Source organism: Physcomitrium patens, chromosome 19, assembly GCF_059467195.1.
Source record: "Physcomitrium patens ecotype Gransden chromosome 19, ASM5946719v1, whole genome shotgun sequence".
NCBI lineage: Eukaryota > Viridiplantae > Streptophyta > Bryopsida > Funariales > Funariaceae > Physcomitrium > Physcomitrium patens.
The window spans coordinates 7,610,641-7,637,146 of record NC_143428.1 but is presented as its reverse complement, the minus strand read 5'-3'; the positions used below and the strand labels follow the sequence as shown (position 1 = coordinate 7,637,146).

Sequence of the window (26,506 nt, the reverse complement as noted above, 5' to 3'; positions counted from 1 at the left end):
CTAGCCTTTGGTACAAGATACAATCTCCTCGATAAGGCATCAGATAGTCCTTGCTACTTTCCAGGTCGATAAGCGATAACAAAATCGAATCTAGATAGTAACATACTCCATCAAGCTTGACGTCGATTTAGAACTCGAGCCGACATGAAATATTCCAAATTCTTGTGATCAGTGTATATGGTCACTGGATGTGCAACTCCTTCAAGAAAGTGACACCATTCTTGGAAAGAATCTACTATAGCAAGAAGTTCCTTATCGTGGATCTCATAATTGATTTCAGCAGCAGAGAACTTTTGAGAATAAAATACAACCGAATGGAGCTTCTTGTCTTCTCTCATTTGTGAAAGTATAGCTCCCAAAGCAAAATCCGAAGCATCAGTTTCTAAATAGAAGGCCTTTGTAAAGTCTGGATGTACCAAGATTGGAGCCGTAGTAAATGCCGTCTTCAGGTCTTGAAACGCCTTCTCTGCTAGAGGTCCCCATTCTAGCTTATCCTTGCATGTCAATCGAATGAGAGGAGCAGCAACTTGATAGTAATTCTTGATGAAGATCTGATAGAAGTTGGCAAAACCAAGAAAGTATTATACGTCTCTAACCGTCTTCGAAACCTCCTAGGACACGATTGCTTCCACCTTCTTGGAGTCCATCTTCAAGCCCTCCATAGTTGCAATGAACTCCAAAAACTCCATCTCCATTTGGTGAAATAAACACTTCTCTAACTTGGCATATAGTCCTCGCTTGCGTAGTTTCTCTAAGACCAAACGAACGTGCTTTTCATGCTCTTCCTCGTTTTTGGAGAATATCAAAATATCATCCAAGTATATGACAACAAAATCATCAAGGTGCTCCCAAAAAATGTCATTCATCATATGTTGGAAGACTGCTGGAGCATTGGTAAGACCAAAGGGCATGACATTATATTCAAAATGGCTATACCTTGTACAGAACGATGTCTTCCACTCATCTCCTTCCTTGATTCGTACGAGGTTGTAAGCTCCCCTTAGATCAATTTTTGTAAAGATCCTTGCACATCCAAGTTGTTCTAAGAGATCAAAAATCAAGGTTAACGGGTAATGATTCTTCTTTGTTATCTTGTTGAGGCCTCGATAGTCCATGCACATCCTGTCAGGGACAAGAACTCGATGAAAGCTAAAGAGTAAGTGAGACTTTTCTCAAAAAGAAATAGGACAAAATAGAAATATGTATATTAAGAAAGAAACTGGAATGGCTATTGCCAAAATACAAGAAAACTAGAGACCCTTGAAACTAGACTAGAAGCAAGAAAGGAGTTGACAAGAGTGAAGAGGGCTTCACTCTTGCCTCTATATATACTATCTAACTAGAAGCCACGTGGCGATGTTCTATAAGACCTCCAATATATGTTGACTTTCTAGGCCACATGCCTTTGCTTGCAAGGCAAGTTTTCTATGGATGGACCACGTAGTTAGCTTGTTCTTTAAGCTTCCAACATGCGTGGCACATGGCTAACTTGTTGACCAAGTTTCTAACCTAAAAGTCAACTATAGACTCCTATAAAGTCAAAGTAGCGTCTATGAAGCTTCTAAGAAGCTTCTCTAGAAGATATTATACAATTAACCTACTTTTACATACTTTTATCTATTCATATAGGTAATTATATGTATGTCCGTGACACATCCGCAACGAGCCATCTTTCTTCTTCACAAATAAGATGAGTGCCCCAGCTGACGATTTTGAATGACGGATGAAGTTCTTAGCTAGATTCTCGTTGATGTACTTCCGCAACTCTGCCAACTCCGTCTGCGATAGATTGTAGATTGGGCCAAAAGGCAGTTGTGCTCCTTCCTACAAGTCTATGGCGCAGTCATATGGTCGGTGTTTTGATAGCATGTCGGCATTCTTCTTTTGAAACACGTCTTTAAAATCCTTATATTGCTCAAGTATACTTGCTATCGAGATCTTCTCTCTGATAGTTGGAGCCGCATAAATGACAAACGGTGTGCCTTCCTTGGACGATCTTATAAACGCTCTTGCTTCAATGAATAAGGATTTTTCTATTTAGGGTTTTCTACTAGGCTTGCTCTTGGATGATTTTGTGGGAAAGGTCATCTTCCGCAACCTCCAATCTATAGATGGGTTATGCTTTTCCAATAAGGAAAGACCAAGAATAATAGGATTTGATGGGGTTCTAATAATATTGAATATAATATGGCTACTATGGCCCTTAAACGTCGCTTCTATAGGTTCTGATTCATGGATGATACTACCAGAGAATAAAGGTCGCCCATCTATGACCTCAACATGAATAGGTTTGGATTTTTGTACTAAAAGGATCTTATGATGCTTTGCAAATTCTTCGTCTAAGAAACAAGCAGATGCTCTTGAATCTAATAATGCTAAAGTTCTCAGTTTTTGAGGGCCAATAAGCAAAAGAATTGTAAAACAAAGGACAGGTTGAGCGGAAAGAAAGGAACCTGATTGTTGTTGCGATATTTCACTGTCCAGCCGCACGGTTCCTATTATGACTGGGCATCCTCGTTTTCCTGAACAAACGTGCCTTTGGTCCTGACAATGCATCAATTTTGCTTCTTGGGGCAATTTCCAACTTTGTGGCCTTCTTCACCGCAATATAAGCATAGACCTTCTTCCATACACCGCTTTTTTTCTTCTAGAGTAAGGGATTTCACACGTACCGCATTAATTTATATGTCTTCTACCTCTGAATGTGAATTCACGCTGCTTGTCGACATAATTGGGGTGTGATGAACCATATGTTGTCTTGAGCGTTGGTCTTAGCAACGTTAGAATAGGCGATTATCGTACTTCACAACTTGGTTAATAGCTTTGTTGAGCGTTCGCGGATCAGAAAGAGTTAGCAGCAAATCCTTCACATCGTCCTTTAAACCCCAATAGAATTGACTCATCAATGCTTCTTCATCCCAATTGATGTCCCATGCTAGTTACCTGAAATCCAATGCATAGACTGATGTAGAGCGCATCCCTTATCGTAGTGACCGGATCTTTGTTGTAGCCCATCGAACCTTGTCGTGTTCACCAAATGCTTCCGCAAATGCCTCCAAGAAGGTTTCAAAGTTCTTTAGTATGGATGATCGTTTCTCAAACAAAAGAACAAACCATGATAGAGCTTGCCCTGTAAGTAAGGTTCCAACAAGCCCAACACGTGACTCCTCTATTGAATAGCGTTCGGACTGTAAAACTGTTATCAACCTGATTTGATTGACAAATCCTTGAAACTTGGAATGTGTACCATCGAACTTGTCCGGAAGGCTAACTTGGGGCTACTTATGTTATAGAACTAACGGTGCTTATCGAACCTGAGGCAAAGTTGCTTCTCCAAGTGTAGAAGTTTGAAGCTAGTGCAACCTAGATTGTGCCATCCCAGATGCTCTATCATTATGAAGCCTTGCCACGACTTCTTCAATTTCTGCAGTTCTTTGCGATAACATATCGAGGGCATTTATGATAGCATCCAACTTGGACTCTGAACTTTCTATCATACTAATGTCGTGGCCTTCAGCCATTCTAAGACAAGGACAGAAATGACTCTACAAGAAGACAATATTGGTTTAGAAGAGGGTACTCCGCAACCTCTAAAACGCCTTAAGAGCTTCAAGAAAAGGGGTAATCCACTCTTTTCAAGAAGAATAAGACTCTAATATTATAACAAAAGAAATATCAGTTTAGAAGAGGGTAATCCGCAACCTCTAAAATGCTAGTACACCTTCAAGCAGAGGGGTAATTGACACTCTAACGAAGAAGAAACTAGCTCTGATATCTGAGGTAAGTTCAATCTCGATAAACTATCACGAACACAGAAATACAGGCTCGAGATCTAACAAGAAGTTCAAGAAAAACTAGCAAGAACTAGATTAATCAGATGAATACAAAAACAACACCAGAGAGGTGAACTAGAGCTCCAAGAGATGTGTTGTCGAGACTGAAGAACTCTTCAGCCTCGATTCCAATATATACTCCTATTTAGGAAGCTTCTCAAGCAACTTCTACCAACTAGGAAGCTTCTCAAGCGACTTCCACCAACTAAGAAGCTTCTCAAGCAACTTCCACCAACTAAGAAGCTTCTCAAACAACTTCTACCAACTAGGAAGCTTCTTAAGCAACTTCTACCAATTATGAAGCTTTTCAAGCAACTTCTACTAATTAAGAAGCTTCTCAAGCAACTTCCACCAACTAAGAAGCTTCTAGAAGGTTCTAGAGACTTGCTTCTAGAAGGTTCTAGAAACTTGTCTCTAGAAGGTTCTAAGGACTATGTCCCTAACAAAAGCTCTTTCTTATAGATCTCATAGTTAATCTTGATTGCTGAAATTTTCTTGGAATAAAAAGCTATTGGATGAAGTTTATTATCTATTTCTATTTGTAATTATACGAAACTCAAAACAAAGTTTGATGCATTTGTTTCCATGAAAAATGCCTTAGAGAAGTCAACAGGATACAAGATTGGTACAAAAAAAATGCTATCTTTATAGCTTTAAATGTGGCTTTTTTTTCTTGATTCAAATGAAGTTTTTCTTTACAAGTCAAATGTGTAAGTGAAGCTATAATTTGAGAGAAGTCTTTAATAAAGATCTAATAGTAGTTGACAGATCTCAAAAAACATCGAATATCTCAGACCATTTTTGAGATCTTTCAATCCATAATAGTTTAAACTTTCTTATGATCCATCTTAAGTCTATTATTTAAAATCATGTAACTTAAGAAGTCAACTTGAATAATATGGAATACACATTTTTTTTTTATCTTGGCATAGAATCTTGTATCTCTTAATTTTTATAATTCATGATAAAATAAAGTTTATATTCTTTTGTATTCCTTGAATAGATCAAGATGTTGTCTAGATAAAAAATAATAAAATTATCTAAATACTCTTAAAAAACATCATTCATTAAAATGTTAAAAAGCTGATGGTGTATTTGTAAGTACAAAAGGCATGACATTATATTCGAAATATCCATACCTAGTTGAAAATGTAATCTTTTATTTATCTCATTTTTTGATGCATACCACATAGTATGCTTCTTATAGATCTATTTTTATATAGATCTTAGCTTGATTCAATTGATCAAGAAGTTTAGATATTAAAATTAATAGGTACATGTTCTTGATGGTGATCTTATTGAGTCCTTGATAATCAATATACATTTGCAATGATCCATCTTTTTTCTTTACAAATAAAATTGGGACTTCTATTAGAGATTTGAAATGGTACATGAAGTTCTTGGCTAGATTTTCTTTAATATACTCCTTGAATTCAATCAACTCATTTTGTCATAAATTATAAATTGGTCTGAATGGTAGTTGTACTCCTTCTTGAAGGTCAATTGAGAAGTCATAGGGATGATTTTTTGTAAAAATATTTACATTTATTTTCTCAAATATATTTTGAAATTCTTAATATTGGCTTGGAATTCCACTTGAAGTCTTTGCACCATTAGAAATGAATGTGGCATAAATAACATAAGGTGATCCTTCTTTTGCAACATACAAAAAAGTTCTTGCACCTACAAATACAAGTTTAATTATATTAGACTTGTGATTTTTTACTTGATTAATTACATTCTTAGTTATACTTTTAAAAAATTCAAGAGTACAAGAAATCCAATCTACTTGAGAGTTATATTTTTTTAACTACAATAAATGATTAAATTAGATAGAGATCCAATGATATTAAATATGACAAAGCTATTATGACTATTGATTATTACTTCTATAGAAATGATTTTGTGAATAACTTATCTAAAAGACAATGGATGACCATTTATAACTGCTACATGAACATGTTTAGTTTTCTTTATTAAAGGTACGCTAAATCTAATAGAAAATTCTTCATCTAAGAAATACATTGATGCTTCTAAATCAAATAAGGCAAAGGCTTTATAATATTTAGATCTTAAAATAATATTTAATGTAAAACAAGGAGAGGATTTTGAGAAGAGAATAAGACCTTCATTAGGTATTGTACAAGGTTCTAGTGCACAGTGTTGTATTATATGGTATTTGACTTAAAAATGCACCGAGCATCTAGATATGGAAGATAAAAGAAAAATTGCAACAAAAAGTCCTAACAATTCTAATAGATTCTTAAATAAATTATAATTAATGATTAGCAAATATAATCAAACATCAATCAAATTCAATCAAAATTTTCAAAGAAATTAAGTAAGAAACACAAAGTATGCTTAAAAAATCTTTAAAGAAATCATAAAAATTAATATAGAATTTAATAATATACTAAAATAGAAATCTTAATAAAATATTAAAATAAAAATCTTAATTAAAACCTAATTAAATCTTTGTCAAATCCTAACAAATCTTAATCAAATCCTAACAAAATCTTAACCAAATCCTTATCAAATCCTAGTCAAATCCTAAACAAATCCTAAACAAATTCTAACCAAATCTTAATCAAATCCTAATCAAATCCTAAATAAATCCTAAACAAATTCTAACCAAATTCTAATAAAATCCTAACTAATTCCTAAAAAAATCCTAACCAAACTCTAAACAAATCTTAACAAAATCCTAAAAAAATCCTAGCCAAATCCTAAATAAATCCTAATCAAATCCTAAATAAACCTTAAACAAATCCAAATCACCTAAAATAAATGTTTATCAAAATTCTATTAAGTCTGCTTTGTAATCAAATTCTCTAATCTCTCAAAGAACCTTAGAATCGTCGTCGGAGCTCAAATTTGTGCCTCGAGGTCTGATTTTGATCCTACTTCATAACCGACCTTCTCTAGGTATCAATATCTACTTTTTCTAGATGATTTTTTTTAGAAATTACTCTTAATTTATTTCTAAAGAAGCTTATATTGTTTATTTTTCTAATCTACTTTATTTTATTCTATTTATGGTATTACAAAGTGAATAGAAGCCTATTTTAGAAAAAGATAATATTAACACCTTTAATTTTTCTATCCCTTGAATATTATCTATTTTTTTAAGATAATTTGTTATAATATATTTGAAATAAGATCTTTGAAAATATGATATTTTCTTCACTCTTTCATTTGGTGGCCAATTTACATCATAACAATGGTCCCTATTGCAGCTAGATAAACTTATTTTTTAATATATTATCTTCTTTGATATTTTTACTCCTCATTTTATAATTTTATTATTTCTTTGGACAATATTGAGCAGTGTGCTTAGCTTTTTCACAATATAAATATAAATCTTCTTAATGATAATAAGTCTTTTCTTGCTCAATAAGAAATTTAAAACATACCGCATCAATTTGCATATCTTCTACTTTTGAATGTATGTATTGAAGGGACATTGGTGTTGCCATTGAATTATAGTAATATTGAGGCTCATTTGTCTCACTCTCAGATCGAAATTCAAAAAATCGATTGTCACACTTCACAACAAAGTCAATTACTTGACTCAATGTTTGAGGATCATGTAAGTTGAGCATCAATTATTTTACCTCATATTATAATCCATAAAGAAATTGGCTAATAAATGCAACATCATCCTACTTAATATCAGTTACAAGTTGACAAAATTGTGAAACATATAATGTTACAAATCAACTATCTTATCATAAAATATGGATCTTGTTGGTTGCAAAATAAGTTGCATCATGTCTTCTCTACATGGATCGAAACTCTGCTAAAAAAGCCTTTAAATTATCTAGTATTAGAACTCGTCATTCAAAAAAAGATAAAAACCATAATAATGTTGAGTTTAAAAGAAGTGTACTAATGAATCTAATCTGTGATCTTGAATTTGGATATCTTTGAGGTTGAAGTTCAATCAAAAGTTTTACTTAATTGATAAATCCTTGAAACTTGATTCTTGTGCCATCAAACTTTTCAAGGAGAGCAACTCTTGGTTCTCTAGTATTGGAAGGATATTCTACTATAAGAAAAATGATATGATTGGATGTAGATGTTGAAGCAGCTCCAATTATATTTATATCTTTACTTCTTAATATTCTTATTGTTCTTTGTGGTGGTAAATTTAGTCGATGCATTGCAAGCATTAATTCTACCATTTATTCTTACATTTGTGTCATTGCACTATTTATTTAAATAAGATTTTTCATGATAATATTTAAAAAATAAATGTCTCATATCACTCAAGACAAGCAAAAGAAGGGACTCAAGAACAAAGAAGATATTAAAAATAATATTAATTTATAAAAAGGTAATTCATAATTTCTAATACACTTATGTCTTATCAAGAAAAAGAAATAATCTGCAACTTCTAATATGCTTATGTCTTATTAAAAAAAAAAAAAAAAAAAAAAAAAAAAAAAAAAAAAAAAAACTAATCTGTAACTTCTAATATACTTATGTCTTATCAAGAAAAAAGAATAATCTACTCTTAATCAAGAGAAGACAAAGCTCTAATATTGTAAGTATACTCATGTCAATTTATCAAGAACATGAATTGAAAGAAGATACATAAACCTAGGAAATCTATGTCAAAAAAAAAGTGACAAAATAAAAATAAAATAATATGTATATTAAAAAGAAATTAGAATGGCTATTGCCAAAACATAAGAAAACTAGAGACTCTTGAATTTAGAGTAGAAGCAAGAAAAGAATTGAAAAGAGTAAAGAAGGCTTCAGTTTTGTATCTATATATACTATCTAATTAAGAATTAAGTGGCAATGTTCTATAGGACCTTTGATATGTATTGACTTTGCAAGACACATGCCTTAGCTTACAAGAAAAGTTTTTTTATGTGTGGATGACATAATTAGCTTGTTCTTCAAGCTACCAATATGTATGGCACATGGCCAACTTGTTAACCATGTTTTTAACCTAAAAAGTCAATTATAGACACTTATAAAATCAAAGTAGCATATATGAAGCTTCTAAGAATTTTTTATAGAAGATATTATGGAATTAATCTACTTTTACATACTTTTATGTAATCATATAGGTAATTATTGGTTTACATGTATATGTCCATGACGATTGCCTAATAATATTTTATTGTTAGAAAACAAGGATGGACAAGAGTGTCAAAAGCATTCAAAAATTTGTACTCCTTCTTATCTTCATATGGATGATTTTGTACATCATGAAGTTATAATTATACTAATTGATCTTCCTTGTTTTATATGTAGTAAGATGAAAGATATTGATACATGCTTTTGTATGATAAATGCCAACATAGATAGCATATGGCATGTTTGATACCACTTCTTTTGACTCACCTTTTTAAAGATTGAATTTGTCCTTGTTATAAGAAATCTTTCAATCATACTTCATCTATTGATTAGAATTGAAGATTTCTTTTATTGTATTTGTCACACACCTAGATGGTTTAGTTGCTACAATATTACATTAGATGAGTACAATTTGATAATAATATCATTGTAGCATTTAGCTTCAACTATGTATGTTTTGTAGTTCCAAGTAATTAAAGTGGCTCCTAATCAACTAAGAAGGCATTAGAGAGTGTATTGGTTTTGCATTTGTATTTATTTTAGATTATATAATTTGTGATTAGTTTGTAGTATTCAATGTATTATATATAATAATCTTTATTTATCCAAATTTTTTCATGTAATATGGTATTGGATGCCAAATCTTATTGAATAAATTTAGTTTAGTTTGGTTAGTATTTTTTCATCTATTGGAATTATTTCATTAAATTTCAAGTCGAGTCTTGTCAGTGATTTTGAAAGAAAAAAAAATTATTATAAGAATTTGCTTAGCTATAGTAATTTAGCCATTTTAATAAAGCTTTAGGATTTTTTTTACTTTCACACTTATACTCTTGGATTTCCTCTTTGTGATGTAAAAGATAGCTTGACTTATTTTGTGTAGATTTCTAATCTTTCCTTAAAATTTTGTTGGTTGTGCATTTATATTTGGTTCAGATGACACACTTTGTGATTGATTTGTAGTACTCAATGTATTGTATATAATGATCTTTGTTTAAATTTAATTTAATTTAATTTAATGCAATTAAACCATAGAGGTTGGAAATTTATATATTTGAAGAAGCTATTTTATAAGTAAAATTTTTAGAAGCCAAAAAAAACTATTATATTATATTATAAAATAGGTATTACATAAAAAATAAAATATCATATTATTAAATATTAAAATTAATCCCTAAAATATAAGAAAAAAAAAACTTATATAATCCTAAAAGATCAAAACATTATTTTATATAAGCATGCATTAGATATTGCATGGATGGAAATATTTATGTTAATATGTTTTTTAAAAAGCTTTCTAAGATTATTTTATGGTTTTAAAAAATAATTAAAGTTAAATTTAAATTTTTTAAGATATGTAGCAACTATAAAAAAGGGATTAAAATTTGGTTTATAAACTATTACAAATATTATCTATTCTTTGAAATTATATTTGTATATTTTATTTTATCTCAATATATTTCAAGATAAAATTTTAAATATAGTTTTTTTAATATAATTTTTACATATGAATAGGGATGTAGAGTAATTATCAAGTACATACAGTTGATAATATAGTTTAGAAATATATAGTTATTTTTAGCTTTTAAAGTTGGCTCAGCAAAGTCTCTAATACAAATCTAAAAACATTGAAAACAGTTCTAATAAAAACAAATTCAAATGCGTACTAAACTGAAACATTGATATATATATATATATATATATATATATTTATTTATTTAATTTTTTTGATTAATTAATATTATATTTTGAGGAGCCATATTTCATCCAGAACATAAAACATAGATAATTTCTTCAATGCAGTGAGCAATTACTCATGTTAATTTAATATTTTTAATTATAGCTTTAACTTGCTAATTGTTTAGAAATTTTTTCTGAATTTTTATTTGTTCTTTGATTATTGGTTTTAAAGTTTCAAAACATGTGTAACTTGATGTAATGAACATACTCTGAATTTAAATATGTTTTATGGAATACAAGTGTACACAAAAATCTTGTTGGTAAGTTTAGTTAAACAAACAAATGCTTTAGATTTCCAATAATCAATTTTTAGTTTTTAAAGCTTTTATGTGAAGTAAATGCATAATTATTATTTGTATTAATATTTTGTGAATAAAATAAGAAGATCATTTTATTCTTTTCGTTGCTGAATTGATTGAACATGTGATTACATATAAAAAATTTAAAATCAATATGTTTTGTGTTAAAGTTTTAAAACCAGTCATCATAATTATTCAATGTAAACATTTTAAATTATTTGCAATTCTTGTGAATTAAAATTTAAAGATTCTAAATCAGGATCACGAAATTTTAAAAGTTTATGACAATCTGGTTTCAATAGATAACTTATTCCATTTTTAATTTTAATTTTAATTTGGTTTTTGTTTTTTATTTTTTGTTTATTTATTTATTTTTTGTTTTGTTTTGTTTTGCTTTCTTTTTCTTTTTCTTTTTTCTTTTTCTTTTTTTGCGTACAAGTACCTGCAAGAAAATGCATTGAAAATTAGAACATAAGATTGCTAGTTTGATTTGGCAATTTTATTTTTATTTTATTTTTATTTTTTGTTTATTTAAGAATTTTTATATAATCTTAAATAAACTTTTACGTGAAAAGAATGTGTTCAAAGTTCATAGATAATATCTTTAATAAAAAAAAATTGTTGGATCATATAATGTTTTTCAAAGAAAAAACTGTCCAAAAACTTTTAAAATTTGAAGGGAATTAAAATTTACTATTTCAACTTATAGTTATATTATGCAGCAATATACTACATTTGCATAAGAAACTGCAAATTAGTATCAAACAGCACCAAAAATATATTTATAAACACATATAAAAAGTGTGAATATGTTTGATTTTATATAATCTTATATTTAAAGATTTTGCACCTACATAAAGGATTAATTTATTTTCAGTGGCTTTTATTCCTGTTATTAGTATTTTAAAACGATGGTTATTATTAAAAAGAACATAACATAAGTACCTCTAAAACTTGCAAAGATCTATGTATATATTTACTTATTAAAAGTTTTTATAGCATCATTTTGATTAAGTTTTTTTTTTTTTTTTTTTTTTTTTTTTTTATATATTCAATCTTTCTCAATATTGGTTTATAATTTTACCTTTTTCTCAATGGAAATCATTCCAATTCAATTGATCAATTATAATTTTTTCAATTCTTATAATCATAAATTTGATTGAATTTAATTAAGCACATGTTAATTTACATATTTCATAATAATAAAAACCTCATGAAAACATAAAAAAATTAGAACCAATGCTCTAATGAGAAGTTATTGAACTCCCACCACATGAAAAAAAGGATAAAGTTTTAAACCTTAAAGATAATCACACCCCCAATATCAGAGAACGGGCACAGATCCACGTAAGAATTCATCCACATACGTTCATCAACGGAACAAAAACAGTCATCCACATCGAGCCAAGGCGGGGTTAAACAGTCCATCCATCCACGTTCATCACTATGACAGAAGTATTCATCCACATCGAGCCAAGCTGGGGCAAAAGTTCACTCACATACGTTTATTAATAGGACATCAACAGTCATCCAAATGGAGTTACGGCGGGGTCAAATTGTCATCCATCAACGTTCATCGACTGGACAGACACAGTCATCCACTTGGAGGCAAGGCGGGGTGTGAAAGAGGGTGGGATGGTGGACGGGCTTCGTTTGGGAGGGAGCACCGACCATCCATCCCATCCAAAGCCCAAAGCCCCTTTTCTCTTTCTCTCTCGTATTCATTCTTCATCGCATCGCATCGCATTTCGACTTGAGGGAGGGGTGGCCTCTTGAATTCTTCTTCTTCTTCTACTTCTACTTTCGTTGTTATTACTGTATGTTGTTGTTGTTGTTGTTGTTGTTGGTACTGTGCGGTCCTGTTGTTGTTGTTGTTGTGGTGGTACCCAATCTCGGGCTGCGCGGTGCGGTTGGGTGAGCGGAGGGCGATGCGCGTGGTGGCGGAGGATCTGGAGTTTCAAACATGCAAGCGATGCTGCTGCTGCGTGTCGCGCCCCTTCCATCTGGTGCTCACAACCTCTGGAGGTTCCAAATATTTTGTGGGGGCTGCGTGTTGCATCAGTGGTTGGAGGAATTCCGGTGACGCTAATGGAGATGGGCGTAGTGTGAGCTTCGGGATGAGGGGATGAGGAGCTCGCTCTGATTCGATCCGCGTTCGAAGAGAATTTTGTCTATTCGTGAATTTGGGGGATCGCTGGTTTGGGAGGTGGCAGCATGTGGTAATTCAGTGTAGGTATGACTGTACGAAGTGTGGGCTGGCTTCTGCGACGTGGTGTTGTAGCAAGAACATTCATGGTCGCAGGTTCGTGTGGTCTCTCGCTACATTCTCTGATTGCGCTTCACATTATTGAGTTGCTACTAATTACGCATTTTGTGTACGGTAGCATTGTGCGCAGCGTGCTAACGTACCTGGATCTGATGGCTTGTTTTGTGATCGTGGTTCGGGTGGGTTTCAGTTGTAGGGTTTGGTGTGGTAATTTAAGTAGGTTCATGAAACTTATAGATAACTACTGGTGGCAACAGTCTGTAGTGCTTAATTTACACCTGGTGATGGCCACTCTGGTATAATCTCGGTGGAAATGAGGCATGATAGAACCTGGGGAAGTAGCAAGATGGTGACCTTTGACTTTGCGTATAACAATCCTGTATTCTCTGACCGCGTACTTCACATGGACGTGGCTCCTGTCGGGAATGAGTTTTATGAGGTACTATTCCTTCATCTTCCTTGAACACATGGTTTTGTACATTGCCCCTGGCCTGCATGCTGGTGGTGATTATTTCCAATTCTGGCTGTATTTATTCCGTCTGACAACAGACAAGACAGTTGTATGACAGCGATACCCTGACTGAGAAAAAAATTGGAGGACTTGGCTTGAATCGAGAGAATTGGGGCTTCGATTGACGTTCTCGGTCTCTCAGAATGGTGAACTTAAGATTGAGCGTGTCATTGCTTGGTGGTGTTGAATCAGGCTGTAGGAAAGAGCGAGGAACAGCATATCGAAAAGCTTTATGTCAGCTCTGTCATCCTGGCTGCTCATTCCGATTACTTTATGAGGATGTTTTCTAATGGCATGAGTGAGTCGAGCTCTGAAAATGCCGTAGTGCACGTCAATGAAGAAGGTACACTTTTGACAGAAAAATGTGTATTTTCAGTGACAGGGCCGTGCACGTAATGCCAAGTTTACTTTCAGTAGTTTCTGGTTTGTTTTCTCACTTGATAACTTCCTCATTTTAATCGCTTTCTCACTTGATTGTGAAATTTTGCAGAAAAATTTGGGCTTCAGCAGCTCATCCAGTATATGTACACAGGGCGATTGTCAGAGCCATTAGATATCGAAGCCACGGTCATGCTCCTCCGTTTAGCAGATCGGTTTGCTATCTCGTCATGCATGGAGCCTCTAGCCAAAATTTTGAAGCTGTTCCCAAACACGTTGAGTGACTGTCTACTTGTTTTGAGCCTGCCAGAGTCACTGAAAGCTGATCGATCGGTCCAACCTGTGGTGGAGCATTACCGCAGCTACCTTGCTTCACAGTTTCAGGCATGATGTCGTCGGCAACCTTGCGAAAACTGCTTATCTTCCAATTTTCGTTTTGAGACTGAAGTGGCATGTAATTTCAGTCATAAACTTAAATATCAGCTGCAGACTGGATTTTACGGGTGGTTGACCTAGTGCAGGTTTGCAACTTTGATATTCCCGTGTGCTCCTAAGTGATTCTTCTCGTTGAATCTCAGGATATATCGTCAAAGAAAGGAGACTTCTTAACTTTGTCGATTGAGGGAGTGAAGGTGATTCTTGACAGTGACGCCCTGATGGTTTCCTACGAGGAAGAGGTGTTTCAAATCTTGCTTGACTGGGTGGATTCCAATTGCCGAACTGCAGAGGAAAAGCAACGAGCAGCTGAGGAAGTTGCTGGTGTGATTCGTTTCCCATGGATGACCGGCGACTTTCTCATAGATGTCGTGTCGACCAACCCTCAAATGCAGACTGCAGCATGCCAGGTTGGGCTCGGCTTCCAATGCGTTTCTTTATCTCTTGCTTTTAATTTCATTATGGTGTGGAAGTCCTGAAATTTCTAGCTTTAGAGGATCTTAACATGCTTTCCATCTCATTCTAGGCGTTGCTAATGGAGGCACTGAGGTTCAAGAGCTTCACCCACGCACGGCAACAGCAGATGCTTTGGAAAAAGACCAATCACAACCGATACAGACCCCGGAATAACACTATACTGGAAAATTTCTGGGGAAACTCCAAAACATTCCAAGTGAAGCAGCCGGATGGCAGTTGCCAAGTCTTGTTTGAGTTTCCACTAGAGCTCGTCATATGCATAGGTCAAAGCTTTCAGTCCCGCACCTTTCGTCTCTGCGACAAGTATGAATTCTACCTCGAGGCCCGCCACGGCCAAGTGAAAACAAGCTACAATCAACAGTTGACGTGTTTTGTGAACCTCGTGCTTCCCCCAAGAAATGATTCTGTAAGCTCATGCGAAGAGGTTGAGGATTTGAAGTTTGTAGATTACACCATAGCCATGAAGAGGGATTACTCTCAAAACTACGACACAAAAACTAGCGGGTCGTTTTGTTTAACTGGTGTAGAATCTGCAGGAGCTTGCATTCCCTTCACAGATTTCTTCTCTGGTTGGGGTATTGAACGTGGTTTCAATGTGCCGAGGTGGAATTTGACCATAAATGGACCTGTCTTCTTGAAGTTGGACTTGAAGTTGAGAGTCGAAGCGTTTGCAACTGACCTGGATGGTCAGTTGCAGAGGCGTGATGAATCTTCTTCACTAGCTACTTCTCATTTTGAGTTTCCACCACTGGGTCCAGGAACAACGGATGCAATTCCATTTTGAGAAGGATAGAGCTCCGAGCTCTGCAGGAAACCTTATGCTGAAGAACGTCAATTGAGTATTGCCAGTAATCGCGTGGCTCACATCAGTCGAACATACCATTATTAGCAGTTGTCGATTCTCCCTATTCTACCTGTACGACTGCAAGAGTGCTAGAAATCACTCGATGTTCAACGGGCACAGTTGAACCGCATGAAAGTTTTTAACCCAGGTAAGCTTCTGTCTGACATGTTTTGCACCAGTGGCCACTCATGTTCGCAAGATCACTGTCCATCTTTATGCAACGAGTCATGTTTAGTTTGAACACATGACCATATTTCTTGCATAGTTTTCTTCCAGCTTTGTAGAATCATGTTTGCTATTACAGTAACGACCCAATTTTCCTCCAACTCTTAGAATCATGTGGTGCAGACTTCGGCGCAGTGTTTTCGTTCCTGGAAGATTTAAGGCAACGTAAGTCAAAACTTTCAATACTCATTAACAACGCTGGAATCAACAATGTTGCTGAGAAAAGGAGGAAAATGTGCATTGTGGATTGCGGAGAATAATGCATTCCAAACGGTTTGAAAGTACTCATTGTACATTAGCTATAATAAAGGTGTACAATTAGCCTACATGTACATTTTGTGCATTTATGTTTTCTTCTTGAAGTGTAGATATGGAGAATCTTTTAAAATAAAAAAATAAAATAAAAATCTCAAGTTAAGTCCCCAACTATTATTAGAAAGCAGTTGGTTGAACAAAGGAGCAACCTATAGAGAATGTTTTCAAATTGAACTAGCAATACATTATAAACAGATGCCATTACATGATTTGATGTTTTGAATATAAATGAATAATTGAATGCATCGAGGTTAGTAAGTAGAGAAAGATGCAATAAAGAAAATAATTAGTATACTGTAATAAAGCATTGTAATACAATGGCGAGAATACAGTATGTATAGTTTTGCAAATCCAAGCAAAAACAAGCACCGAGAAAGGATTTGTTTTAATGACATAAATGCTTTGAATATTAGTTATTATTATTATGCATATTTTGTTTATTATGTTTATATTTAAGGATCATCACTTATTGTAGTGCAAATATATTTTATGAATTGTAATATAAATGCATAGAAATTACAATGAAATTTACACAGGTAATTGATATTAATTTTTCTATTGTGCAGAGACATCACACAACTACATAATGGACACAGAATGGGTACCAAGGAAAATAATTAAAAAATATATGTATGTATATATACATTTACCGAAGGAAAAAAATTGATAGTGAAAAACATTTTTAATTTTTTTACTTTCAATTAATAAGTAAATAAATGTAGACATTCATATTTCACATAAATTAGAGTAATTTAAAAAAATCGTTTTTACTAATATTATAATTACACGGAAATTCAACTAAACATACAATATTGATTAAAAAATGTCAATAATAAATGTACATACACCACAAACATTTTACACGAAATTAGTTTAAGTTTAAAATGAAAGTCAATCGGGTAATTATAATAGTCACATAAAAAGAGATTCTAAGTGATATTAGGTGCCTCAATTGGGAGTATCACAAACATATGCTCATATTTCAAGGCAGCTGTTGCCTGAGGCCCTTCAATGGATGCATGACCACCCATCCATAAGACATCCATTATTCATCCATCTGCAAGTAAAGCAGGAGGGGGATGTCGACCCGCTAAATTTAGAAAAGCCCCGCTAAATGGAGCAACGAAGCAGAAGCGAGGGGAAGAAAGGGCGAGGAGGAGGAGAAGAAGAAGATAGCGCGAGGTATAGCGGGGGGATGGGGAGAAAAAAAGGAATGGGGGACAAGCCTAGGGTGCTAATTCTGGCCCCGCTCAACCATTTTGCAGCCGCTTTCAAACTTGCAAATCGACCCATGCTCATCGATCGCTCTTCCGATGCACATCACCTCCTGATTGTCGAAATGAACGATGGCAGTGCAGCTGCTGCAATGCAAGCCGAGTGCGATCGGCGCTGTCGTCTCGTCGAGCTCGACTCATCCTCCTCCTCCTCCGGTGCCGTTGCGTTCGAAAACGCGCAATGGGCTCTCTCGGTGTTGCGCCACTTCCACAATCAGGAGAGGTTTGTTTCATCAATCTGGGTCCCTGTCCGTCTTCTTTCCCCAGTTCTTCCATCGGTCATCCAAATTATACTCTGTTGGGAATTGAGTTTCTTTGCCTTCGGTTATGATTTTAGAGTTGAGAGTTGTGGTGAAGTTTTCTGATGGTGGGTGTTTTCTGGGATTTTATTCTTATTTTTTATTTTTTTAGATTGGGTGAAGAGGAAATCGACACAAACCATGGAGGACATGAGACTGTGGTTGGACACGCAGCCAAGAAGAAATCGGAGGAGCCTCCCATGGCTGAAGGTAATTGTGAACGTTCTTTGTGTTCAATTTTCTAATTGCATAACCTCAATTACAGTTTACCCTATTCTGAGCTGTGTTTCTACGCAGCATCTCATGAACTGTGTCAAAATTCTGCTTTGTTTTACCCACCGAAGGATTATAATAACCGCAAATGTTAGGTTTTCTTTCTCTTCGATCCTGTAAGTCTTCAATTGTTTTTGTGTATCTTCTACGTTTCGATTGCTACCAGGATCCTTGGAGGCATTGATGGAGGAATCTGGGTTGTCTGTAGACGATGAGGACACAGAAATGGACAATTCTGGCGGTGAGAAGACACTACATAGTTCGCCGCAACAGATTAGTGCAACTGAGGGTATGAAAGAGCCTAGAGATGAACGACACAAAAGTGATTTGAACGAGCGGAACCTGGACTCTTTAGAAGGAGTGATTAAACGAGCGGACAGTGGAAAAGCAGGGATTCATATGGCACAAACCGTAGGCATTTGGTTGGCACGACCCCAGTGCCACGCTTTGGTAAATCTTATCAATTATTGCGCATCCAAAAGCTTGAATCGGATTTCACCCTTTAAAGAGATTGGCGGTGATATGACTTCCACGGAATTTGAAGGTAGTTCCTTAATTTGTTGTAGCTTTCATTCGCCAGACATTGTGTACAATGTGAACGTAGTTTTGTTTCCACTTCCATGCACACTTATACCCTAATAAAGTAACTTCTTAAAGTATTGTGGTTTTCTAGACTTCGTTCCAGCTGCAGTTGCATGTTATCGGCTGTGTTGATGCACTGTTGGAAGCGTGTGTCGCAGGCAAGGGAAAGTCCAACTGCAGTGATGGAAATAATTCTGTGTGGCTCCATAAGTGGCTTGTGAGGGACGTGATGCAAAGCACCTCAACTCATCGGAGTCCCCTCGATTGGCTTGTGGCTCACCTCACAGCATCTACCTCGAGTTTCTTCCTTGGGGCTGTGATAGATGATTTGGTGGACAATGCCATGACATGTAATGCCAAAAACATGAGGTCCCTCTCAGTCTATGTTCGACGAATTGGTGTTTTGGAATACGCTGCATTAAGGTCTGACGTGATTACTTATACCCTATCTATGTAGTCGACCAAAATATTCTCAAGTATTTAGTATTTTTATGTTACCCCGAAGAATAGATGTATATGAAGAGTAGGTTTTTATTATGTTATGCAATGCAGAAGCCATGGTATGTTGAATGTATATCATTGTTGCTTACTAGATGGTTCACAGTGGTTTGCGGATGACTTTGTTTCAGAGGACCAGAGCAGGTAGCTGTTGAGATACAGCGGATATTTTCGAATATGAGTCTAATCGGATCATCCGAAAAAGAGGGTGATATAAAGGATTTGCAAAGTAATGACAGGCAAAGGCTTTCGGAGATGTGGAGCTTGTGGCTAGTCATGGCGACACTTTGTCCTAAGTTTTTGGCTGCCTGTTCTCGCCATTGGTTACCATGCCTAACTGTGAAGGCAATTAAGACCTGCAGTATTCCCTTTGTGGATGTGATTGACTCGGGAGGTCCGCTCTCTTCTCTCTGGACCCTGCTGGAGGTAACCTTCTCTCCCGTCTTATTCGGCTTTGACATTTTGCGTGGGTCTTGATACAATGTCGGAATCGGGCAGGTTCATCAATATGTTTCTTCGATTGGAACTCGGTTTGATTGGACGTATCCTCCATCTTTGGTGTTCAACGTGATTACTCATTGAAATTAGGCTAGCCTTTGAAGCAGCAAAAGAGGTTGGGCCTTGTTGACCAGAGATTTTTGAAATTGCAGAGTGTTACTCAAGAGGAACCCAAAAAGCTCTCTGCATGGTTATCTGCAATTCTGAGTCGAAGGATTTGTGAAGTGGCGCCTGTGGGGGCAGATCTTGTTCTTTTACTGAATCAACTAATTGGGCTTTCCAGCACGGACAGGCTGGAGGGGGGGTTTCTCGAAATTGCGACCTCTTTGCTGCAAGGATTGTACCTGGATCTTACGAGGCATACACTACCACGGGTCATAGGTACGAATGATTCGTCTTTCCACATAGTCTGATTCATCTCGAACGTCAAAATCGTGGAAGCACCAAGGACGTCATCTTGTATCGCAAAGTGGTTGATGAAAATTGGTTCGAAGTAAATATCATATGATTTGATGTTTTGATGTAGCTGTTATCGGAATCGCTGAAACTTTCTTCGTTTTAAGCTGCTGAACCTTTCAATCGAATTATACTGGTGTACTCAATTTCCTTTGTTAACCTTGTATGACGTCTTTGATTCAGGTACCGAACAGATCATTGGTGCTGAGCCAGTGACTTTCAGCACGAAGGATGAGTATACGGGGTACTCTTTGTTTATTGACAATCTCAAGAATAATCTGAAGCAGTTATGGGCAGAATTGTTGAATGCCTGCTCGGAGTCATTTCCTCTTTCCAGTGGAAGGGGATGGTGGAGTGGAGACCCATTTGTTGGAGTGTGCCGGATGACTATACTATCTAGTGGACATTACGCAGTGGCTGAACTTTTAGCTGAAGAAACTTTGGTCATTCCTAGTGACAGAGAAGGACTGGAAAAGAAATCAATGAAAAGGCTATTTTTCGTGATGGAAGGTATGAAGTTGCTTGCTGGACAAGGCCGGGGTGCCCAAGTGTTGGAGATATGGTCGCAAATATGTATTTCTTCATTTGACAAGTCTGACAATGTGAAGGTAGTAAACTAGTCCGTTTCAAGTTCTCTAAATGCACGTATATTTCGTGGGTTTATGCTGCTTCGTTTAAATAAGAAGTATTACCGAGTTCGTCTCACTTTCTGACACCAAATAAGGCCCTTAGCATTTGGGTGGTTTGTGCCTTAAGTATAAACTCGATTTTTCGTTGTATCTTCATATTGTGTGTTTGCAGATACTTTGATGCTGATATGGAACTTCCAAAGTCTTTGACCATATCATTCGTGTGCTTGAACATTGATCCACAGGCATTGCAGAGGGCATTTGCAATTAAGCTGCTTCTTGATCCGAATTTTTGGGAGTCCCATCAATTCAATTTGATGCCCCTTCACACGATCGAGCGAAAAGAACTAAAAGAACTGAAAGATTCTACAGGACTCTCTTGGAAAGTGGTGTGGGTTCTTATTCGAAAGGTAATGGACTCTCAATGGTTATATCTGGTACCACTTCTACGCAGGGAAAACTTCTGGGAGCTTCACCTCGTGGTATTATTTATCCTTCAATCCCTTTCACCGGGCAAGGATTCCCGGCCTCAAGCAGTTGTTGTTCGACTAAAGGTTCTTAACTACTTTCCTATTTGATTCGTTTCTGGAGTTCCAGTTCACCTAGTATTACTTTTGTTTTCCAGAAAATGGAAGATTATGTTAGGTTAACCCATATGCTCGAAGGCAGTTGGTCGCATCTGCTTCATATCATATCTTTTTCTTTTTTAGGGGACTTTCCCATCTGTTCTCACCAGTGTTTTGTACTTTTGGCACATAACTTCGTACCAGCAATTCAATAGATGCATGTTGGATTTGTTCACTGTTCAAAGATGCATTGATTGAGAGTTGTTATCTGGCATGGATTACTTGGATGCTTCTACAGAGCTAATTCTCTGGTCATGTTGATTTTTTATCAGAATCTTCTGGGTATATTCTTTCAACGGGTGGAAGAGCCTCTTGACAAAGTGGAAGTTGAGGTTTGTGCATGTCTTACATCCGTCGCTTGTCATTCTGGAACCAAATATACCATTTTTTCGTGGAAATTTAAACCATTGGAGGCCCACATACGATGATTCTATCTTGTGACTAAAAGATTCATTTCATAGAAGTAACTTCGTTTAGTGGATCTCTTGATTTGCTTCAATTACACAAGTTGAACTAATATACATGTATATACACATACATTCATGTTTGTCAGAAAACGACAGAACTTAGTGGAGAACAAATTGGAAAGTGGCAGCGAGTGCAAGCTTTGGAGCATTTAAAACGAGTCATCGTTCAACAAGCCTCATCTTCCTTTGCAGTTTTCACTGTTGTATGTCCCTCTTTTTATTACCCTTGTAGTATATTAATGCTTGTACATGCATCTTTTATAATACGTCTTTCTGTTTTCAGGATATATGAGTTGATCAGTTGTCCAAATACATTCTTCAATTCGAATCCACTCTGGATGGCTTTATCTAAGTATCAATTACAAATGTCATGAAAATTATAATAAGTGGTCCTTGCATATGCGATGTAGATGGTGAGCAGCTTGCTTGACTATTCATTTGAGCGAAGTGAGCGAAAGGCAGAAACCTCATCTTTGCGCAGTAAGCTACTCCTTGTAATTCTTTTCCTCTAAAATATAAGAATCCACTTTTATCAAGCACAAGGGCAACTTACATTCATGTTCAGTACCTGGATTTTTATTTTAGATGATTGTGTGTTATCTGAAACATGGTTTATTGGGCATAGCATCGCGTCAGATGCGAGGCACAAGTACTGGATGTGATTTGGACAGACGTTGGTGAAACCAACATGCTGTACCATCATAGAATAATCGAGTATGTAATAAATTGCTAATCAGGTAAAGTTAAGAGCTTCGGTATCCGAGTGGTCTGTAAATCTTGGTTTCGGATCCTTCAAGGATTTGAATCTCGGTTTTATGAGTTTTGGGCTCAACTAGGTGTCACAAGGCACGTAATACCTAGTTGGATCTGTATCTAAAAATGTTGAGTTATGTGGTCAACAGATAACGATCGAAGGACACAAAGACGTGGTGTTGGAGCAAGTGGTCGAGGATTTTTTTCTAATTCCGTACTGGTTCCAGGAAGGCTTCATCAATCCAGCAACTTCGCTCTTTCGTCATCTGGAAAAGAGCACAGTTCTATTGCACCGCCAAAGTTCTCTCTTTTAGAAGAAAACCGACGAATGAAGTCAGGTTTGCAGTACAGCTTGGGACTTTGCCATCTATTATTGACAAACTGTATACTTCTTTGATTCTTTGAGATGCAACACATGCTACCTTTGGAGGTGAACTGATGTCATTCTCGATTCTTCTTGGTGCTTTAGTTCCCCATCAGTACTAGTCTGGAGAAAGGAACTGATTGCAATTTATTACACACTCGATTATTTTGATCACGTGATTGTATATTAAGAGAATACTAATCTGCCTTTCTTATCTGGATGTGAAATATACCTATGGTTCAATATAACTGCGTTTTATATGCCTGATATTTAATCTCTACTGAAATCTGTTGCGTTTATGAGTTGCTTATTGCTACTGTTCTTGTAACGAATGTTTTTGTCTTATGTTCATTCTTGCAGCTAGCTTGCCTTCCCTTGATAACGGCAGAAGGGAGAAACTTGGCTCAATTCCGCGTAGAGAAGATGCGATTAGACCTGTTCACAAGCTTTCAAAAGATGGTGCAGATGAAGACACTATAGATGGCACCATGCTTGAACTGAGTGACCTTCTTGGGCGAACAGTAGCCAGCGCCGTCTTGCAAGCTGCAGAAGAGCCTGATGACTGGTCTCCACATCCTGCATACATACTGGCTTCACAAATGAAAGATCGACTAGAAACCCCACATGAGCTAGCTACGACTATGGAGCAATACGAGGAGGTAACGATCAGTCATTTGTGTGGTTGCTCCTTTGTAGTACTATTTGTTGGCTGCTTCTGGGGCTTTTATTGTGCAGTTATATTGTGGTACCATGTAGGGAGTCTCATATAATACATTATTTGCGGTTTCAAGATCTGATCTGTGTCGTTTGGAACGACTCTAAAACACAGTCGGATTACAGTGAATCTTGTTTTATTAATTTGCCAAGGTACTCATGTGTTTGACATAAATTTTCAGGTTCTCCCCAAGCAAGTCTCCACTCCACGACACATATTTTTGATAGAGTGTTTTGGTCACAACCTGCTTCTTTTTGAGGTCTGTATCCTTGGTTATCAACGTTTATTCAATATTCATGTTGCAAATTAGAGGCTGTCGTTTCTTAGTGTGGTGCAGTAATTTTTTATCGCTGATTTTCTGATTTGCAGAAATGTTGTTTGTAGATGTTAGAGTTGATTGTCAAATACCGGCAAAGTGAAGAAGTGCTGAATTTTGTGCTTGAGTTTATCCGGGCACTTCTTGCCGACAGCATCTCTCGCTGGCATAGTGCCTTTCGCACCCGACGTGATCCAGGCTTTCCACCTCCCAGAGTAATTACCCGCACATGTCTATTGTGATCTTTTGATCTTATCATTATATTATTTACATATCTGAACGTCCTTGTTCTTATTGCTAATCTATGTCTTATTCTGAATCCTTCAGCTGTTTACGTCTGCTTATGTGCTCTTTGACTTCTCTTTAAGGTTAGAGATATTGTTTGGTTATTGCTACTTATTGTTGCCTCTTTCCTCTTTTCAGTGTTTTAACAAAGATCCTGCCCTTGTGCTCCAGGTATTCAAGGAGGAGAGACTTGATCGCATGCAAGTAATACGGCTGATTATTTTAGTGGCTGATGCTGGATGGCTTCCACAACCTTTGGCTTCTACCATAGAAATCATAGAGATAATTGATGCTGCTGATGTGGCAGACTTACTCCTCCTTGTTTGGCGATGCATGCATCATGCAAGGGCTAGTAACAGCAACTGGGGAGGGGTGTTGGATTCTGTTCCTCAAAGTGTTGCCTCTGCCGAGAAAGCACAGGTTAGTTTTGATCAGGTATTGAGTTTTTCTTCGTTCTTAGATGTATTCTTTTTGTGTGTTATTCTTATACGAGAGCCTTAGTTTCTTTCTTACACTTCCTCAATTCAAGTTTCACGGCTTTTGATTTCGTAGTGTATCAAGATGGTCAAGGAGAATTTCCTTTCAGGGCTTATCTTCTCAGTTCAATTTGCAATGCTACTGTTATTAAGTGTGTTTAATTAAGTTCTGACAATTGAATCACTACTCAATCATCTTCTCAGTTATCCCGATTGTAGTTTGTTACAATTACCTTCAACGGTGTTTGCTCATGTTATGCAGATGCAAGGTTTAGAGGGTGGCAGTGCCGGGAGCGAGGCCTATACTGATTGGGAGGGGCATCTTTTTGCAATACTCCGACAGAATATTGCTCAGATTGGAGCACATTTTGCGCAAGTGTATCCCAAACGTGACTCTTTGTAGATCAAGTTGCACCGCATTGAGCAACGTTTCTGAACAGTAGTCAACTATCAGGGAAATACTTGTATTATGTTAATTACCTGGGCGCTCCCCAAAAGGCACCAATGACGTGCAGACGTTTACTGCTCATCAACCTGTTGTTCTTCATGGCTCACAATATTGGTAAGAATTGATTCATCTTATCAAAATTAACAGTAGGGTTAATCCTGAATGTAATTGCTATAAGTTTATGTGTCCATGTTCAATTTTAGTGTACAAATTATCTGTCGAAGTTCCGATCCTTAGACACAAGTTTACAGGATGAATATAGGCGCATTTTACATTTTTAAATGGGAGGGATTTTCTTTCCAACAGGTGTAGGTTGCACCAGGAGATGCAGTGACATCTGTTCGACCTTCACTGGATCAACTCAACCTTCTGGAATTGCCCACTGAGAAGCCCAAGCTGTTGATGTGTTTTATACTATCTACGGATCATTTTTTACAGGAAAATAAATATATGAAAAAAGAAAAAAGAAAATGTTTCGGAACGTCGATGCTTATATTAGCGCCAGAGTCTGAGTCTTGCTTCATGTCTAATACCATGAAACCAATGCAACTCATGATTTGGTTTTTAGTACTTTTAATTACTTATTTCCTGGAAATTTCCAGAGTAGTGAGGAAGAGAAACGTTCATTTTCTTAATCTACGAGGGTATCGGAAATCCCAAAGACGCTTGATAGCTTGATTGACATCATGTGCATGCACTTGGTTCCAACTGCTGGATTCAATGCTCGGTAGCGATAGAATTCCTCATTAGTGCCTACTTGTATGTGGCCAGGGTGCTTCGTCGTCTGACCCACATCCCATTTGCTCTCAGCAATGAAGTTTAATTAAAATTTTCGTTCTTAACAACGCTGGCAATCATGTGTGCACTAAACGGGAATTCATTTGCAAATTCAGTAATCTACAAATCATGGCTATGAAGTTGTTGGCCTATTTCTCTCTATCCTGGGGTTGGTTACCTAAAAGTTGGGATTCCAGAGGTATGTGAACAAAGCAAAATTGCCTAAATTTGCTATGGACTTGATTCCACCATAGCGGCTAATTAGAAAGATGACTGCTAGTAAACAGTAACTAAATCAAAGATCTACAGTCAACAATTTTGTGATGTGGAGACGCCAGCAGCATGTTACATCCCGT

At 36.1% G+C, this 26,506-nt stretch overlaps 2 protein-coding genes across 8 annotated transcripts; both read left to right on the top strand.

Annotated features, from left to right (window-relative positions):
* Positions 1–12,691: 12,691 nt before the first annotated feature.
* Positions 12,692–16,525, top strand: LOC112272782 (BTB/POZ domain-containing protein At4g01160). Of its 4 annotated transcripts, none has more exons than XM_090244911.1 (8): positions 12,698–13,265; positions 13,487–13,668; positions 13,933–14,083; positions 14,231–14,502; positions 14,697–14,963; positions 15,080–15,436; positions 15,789–16,022; positions 16,223–16,525. In XM_090244911.1, exons 2-7 carry the CDS (start codon positions 13,543–13,545, stop codon positions 15,867–15,869), a joined length of 1,254 nt encoding a protein of 417 aa, XP_090101037.1. In that variant the 5' UTR covers positions 12,698–13,265; positions 13,487–13,542; the 3' UTR covers positions 15,870–16,022; positions 16,223–16,525. The 4 variants fall into 4 exon arrangements, with proteins under 4 accessions (XP_024356655.1, XP_024356654.1, XP_090101037.1 ...); XM_090244910.1 differs by having other exon boundaries at positions 12,726–13,265; positions 13,420–13,668; XM_024500887.3 differs by having other exon boundaries at positions 12,692–13,265; positions 15,080–16,022.
* A 988-nt stretch (positions 16,526–17,513) lies between these two features.
* Positions 17,514–26,218, top strand: LOC112272779 (uncharacterized). 4 transcript variants are annotated; one of them, XM_090244909.1, is made up of 18 exons: positions 17,514–17,911; positions 18,100–18,197; positions 18,469–18,804; positions 19,001–19,265; positions 19,472–19,766; positions 19,991–20,219; positions 20,478–20,902; positions 21,169–21,477; positions 21,822–21,881; positions 22,103–22,219; positions 22,427–22,496; positions 22,919–23,107; positions 23,494–23,792; positions 24,030–24,107; positions 24,233–24,379; positions 24,621–24,869; positions 25,188–25,487; positions 25,680–26,218. In XM_090244909.1, exons 1-17 carry the CDS (start codon positions 17,529–17,531, stop codon positions 25,326–25,328), a joined length of 3,690 nt encoding a protein of 1,229 aa, XP_090101035.1. In that variant the 5' UTR covers positions 17,514–17,528; the 3' UTR covers positions 25,329–25,487; positions 25,680–26,218. The 4 variants fall into 4 exon arrangements, with proteins under 4 accessions (XP_090101035.1, XP_024356650.1, XP_090101034.1 ...); XM_024500882.3 differs by having other exon boundaries at positions 24,621–24,884; XM_090244908.1 differs by having other exon boundaries at positions 18,427–18,804.
* The last annotated feature ends 288 nt before the right edge of the window (positions 26,219–26,506 follow it).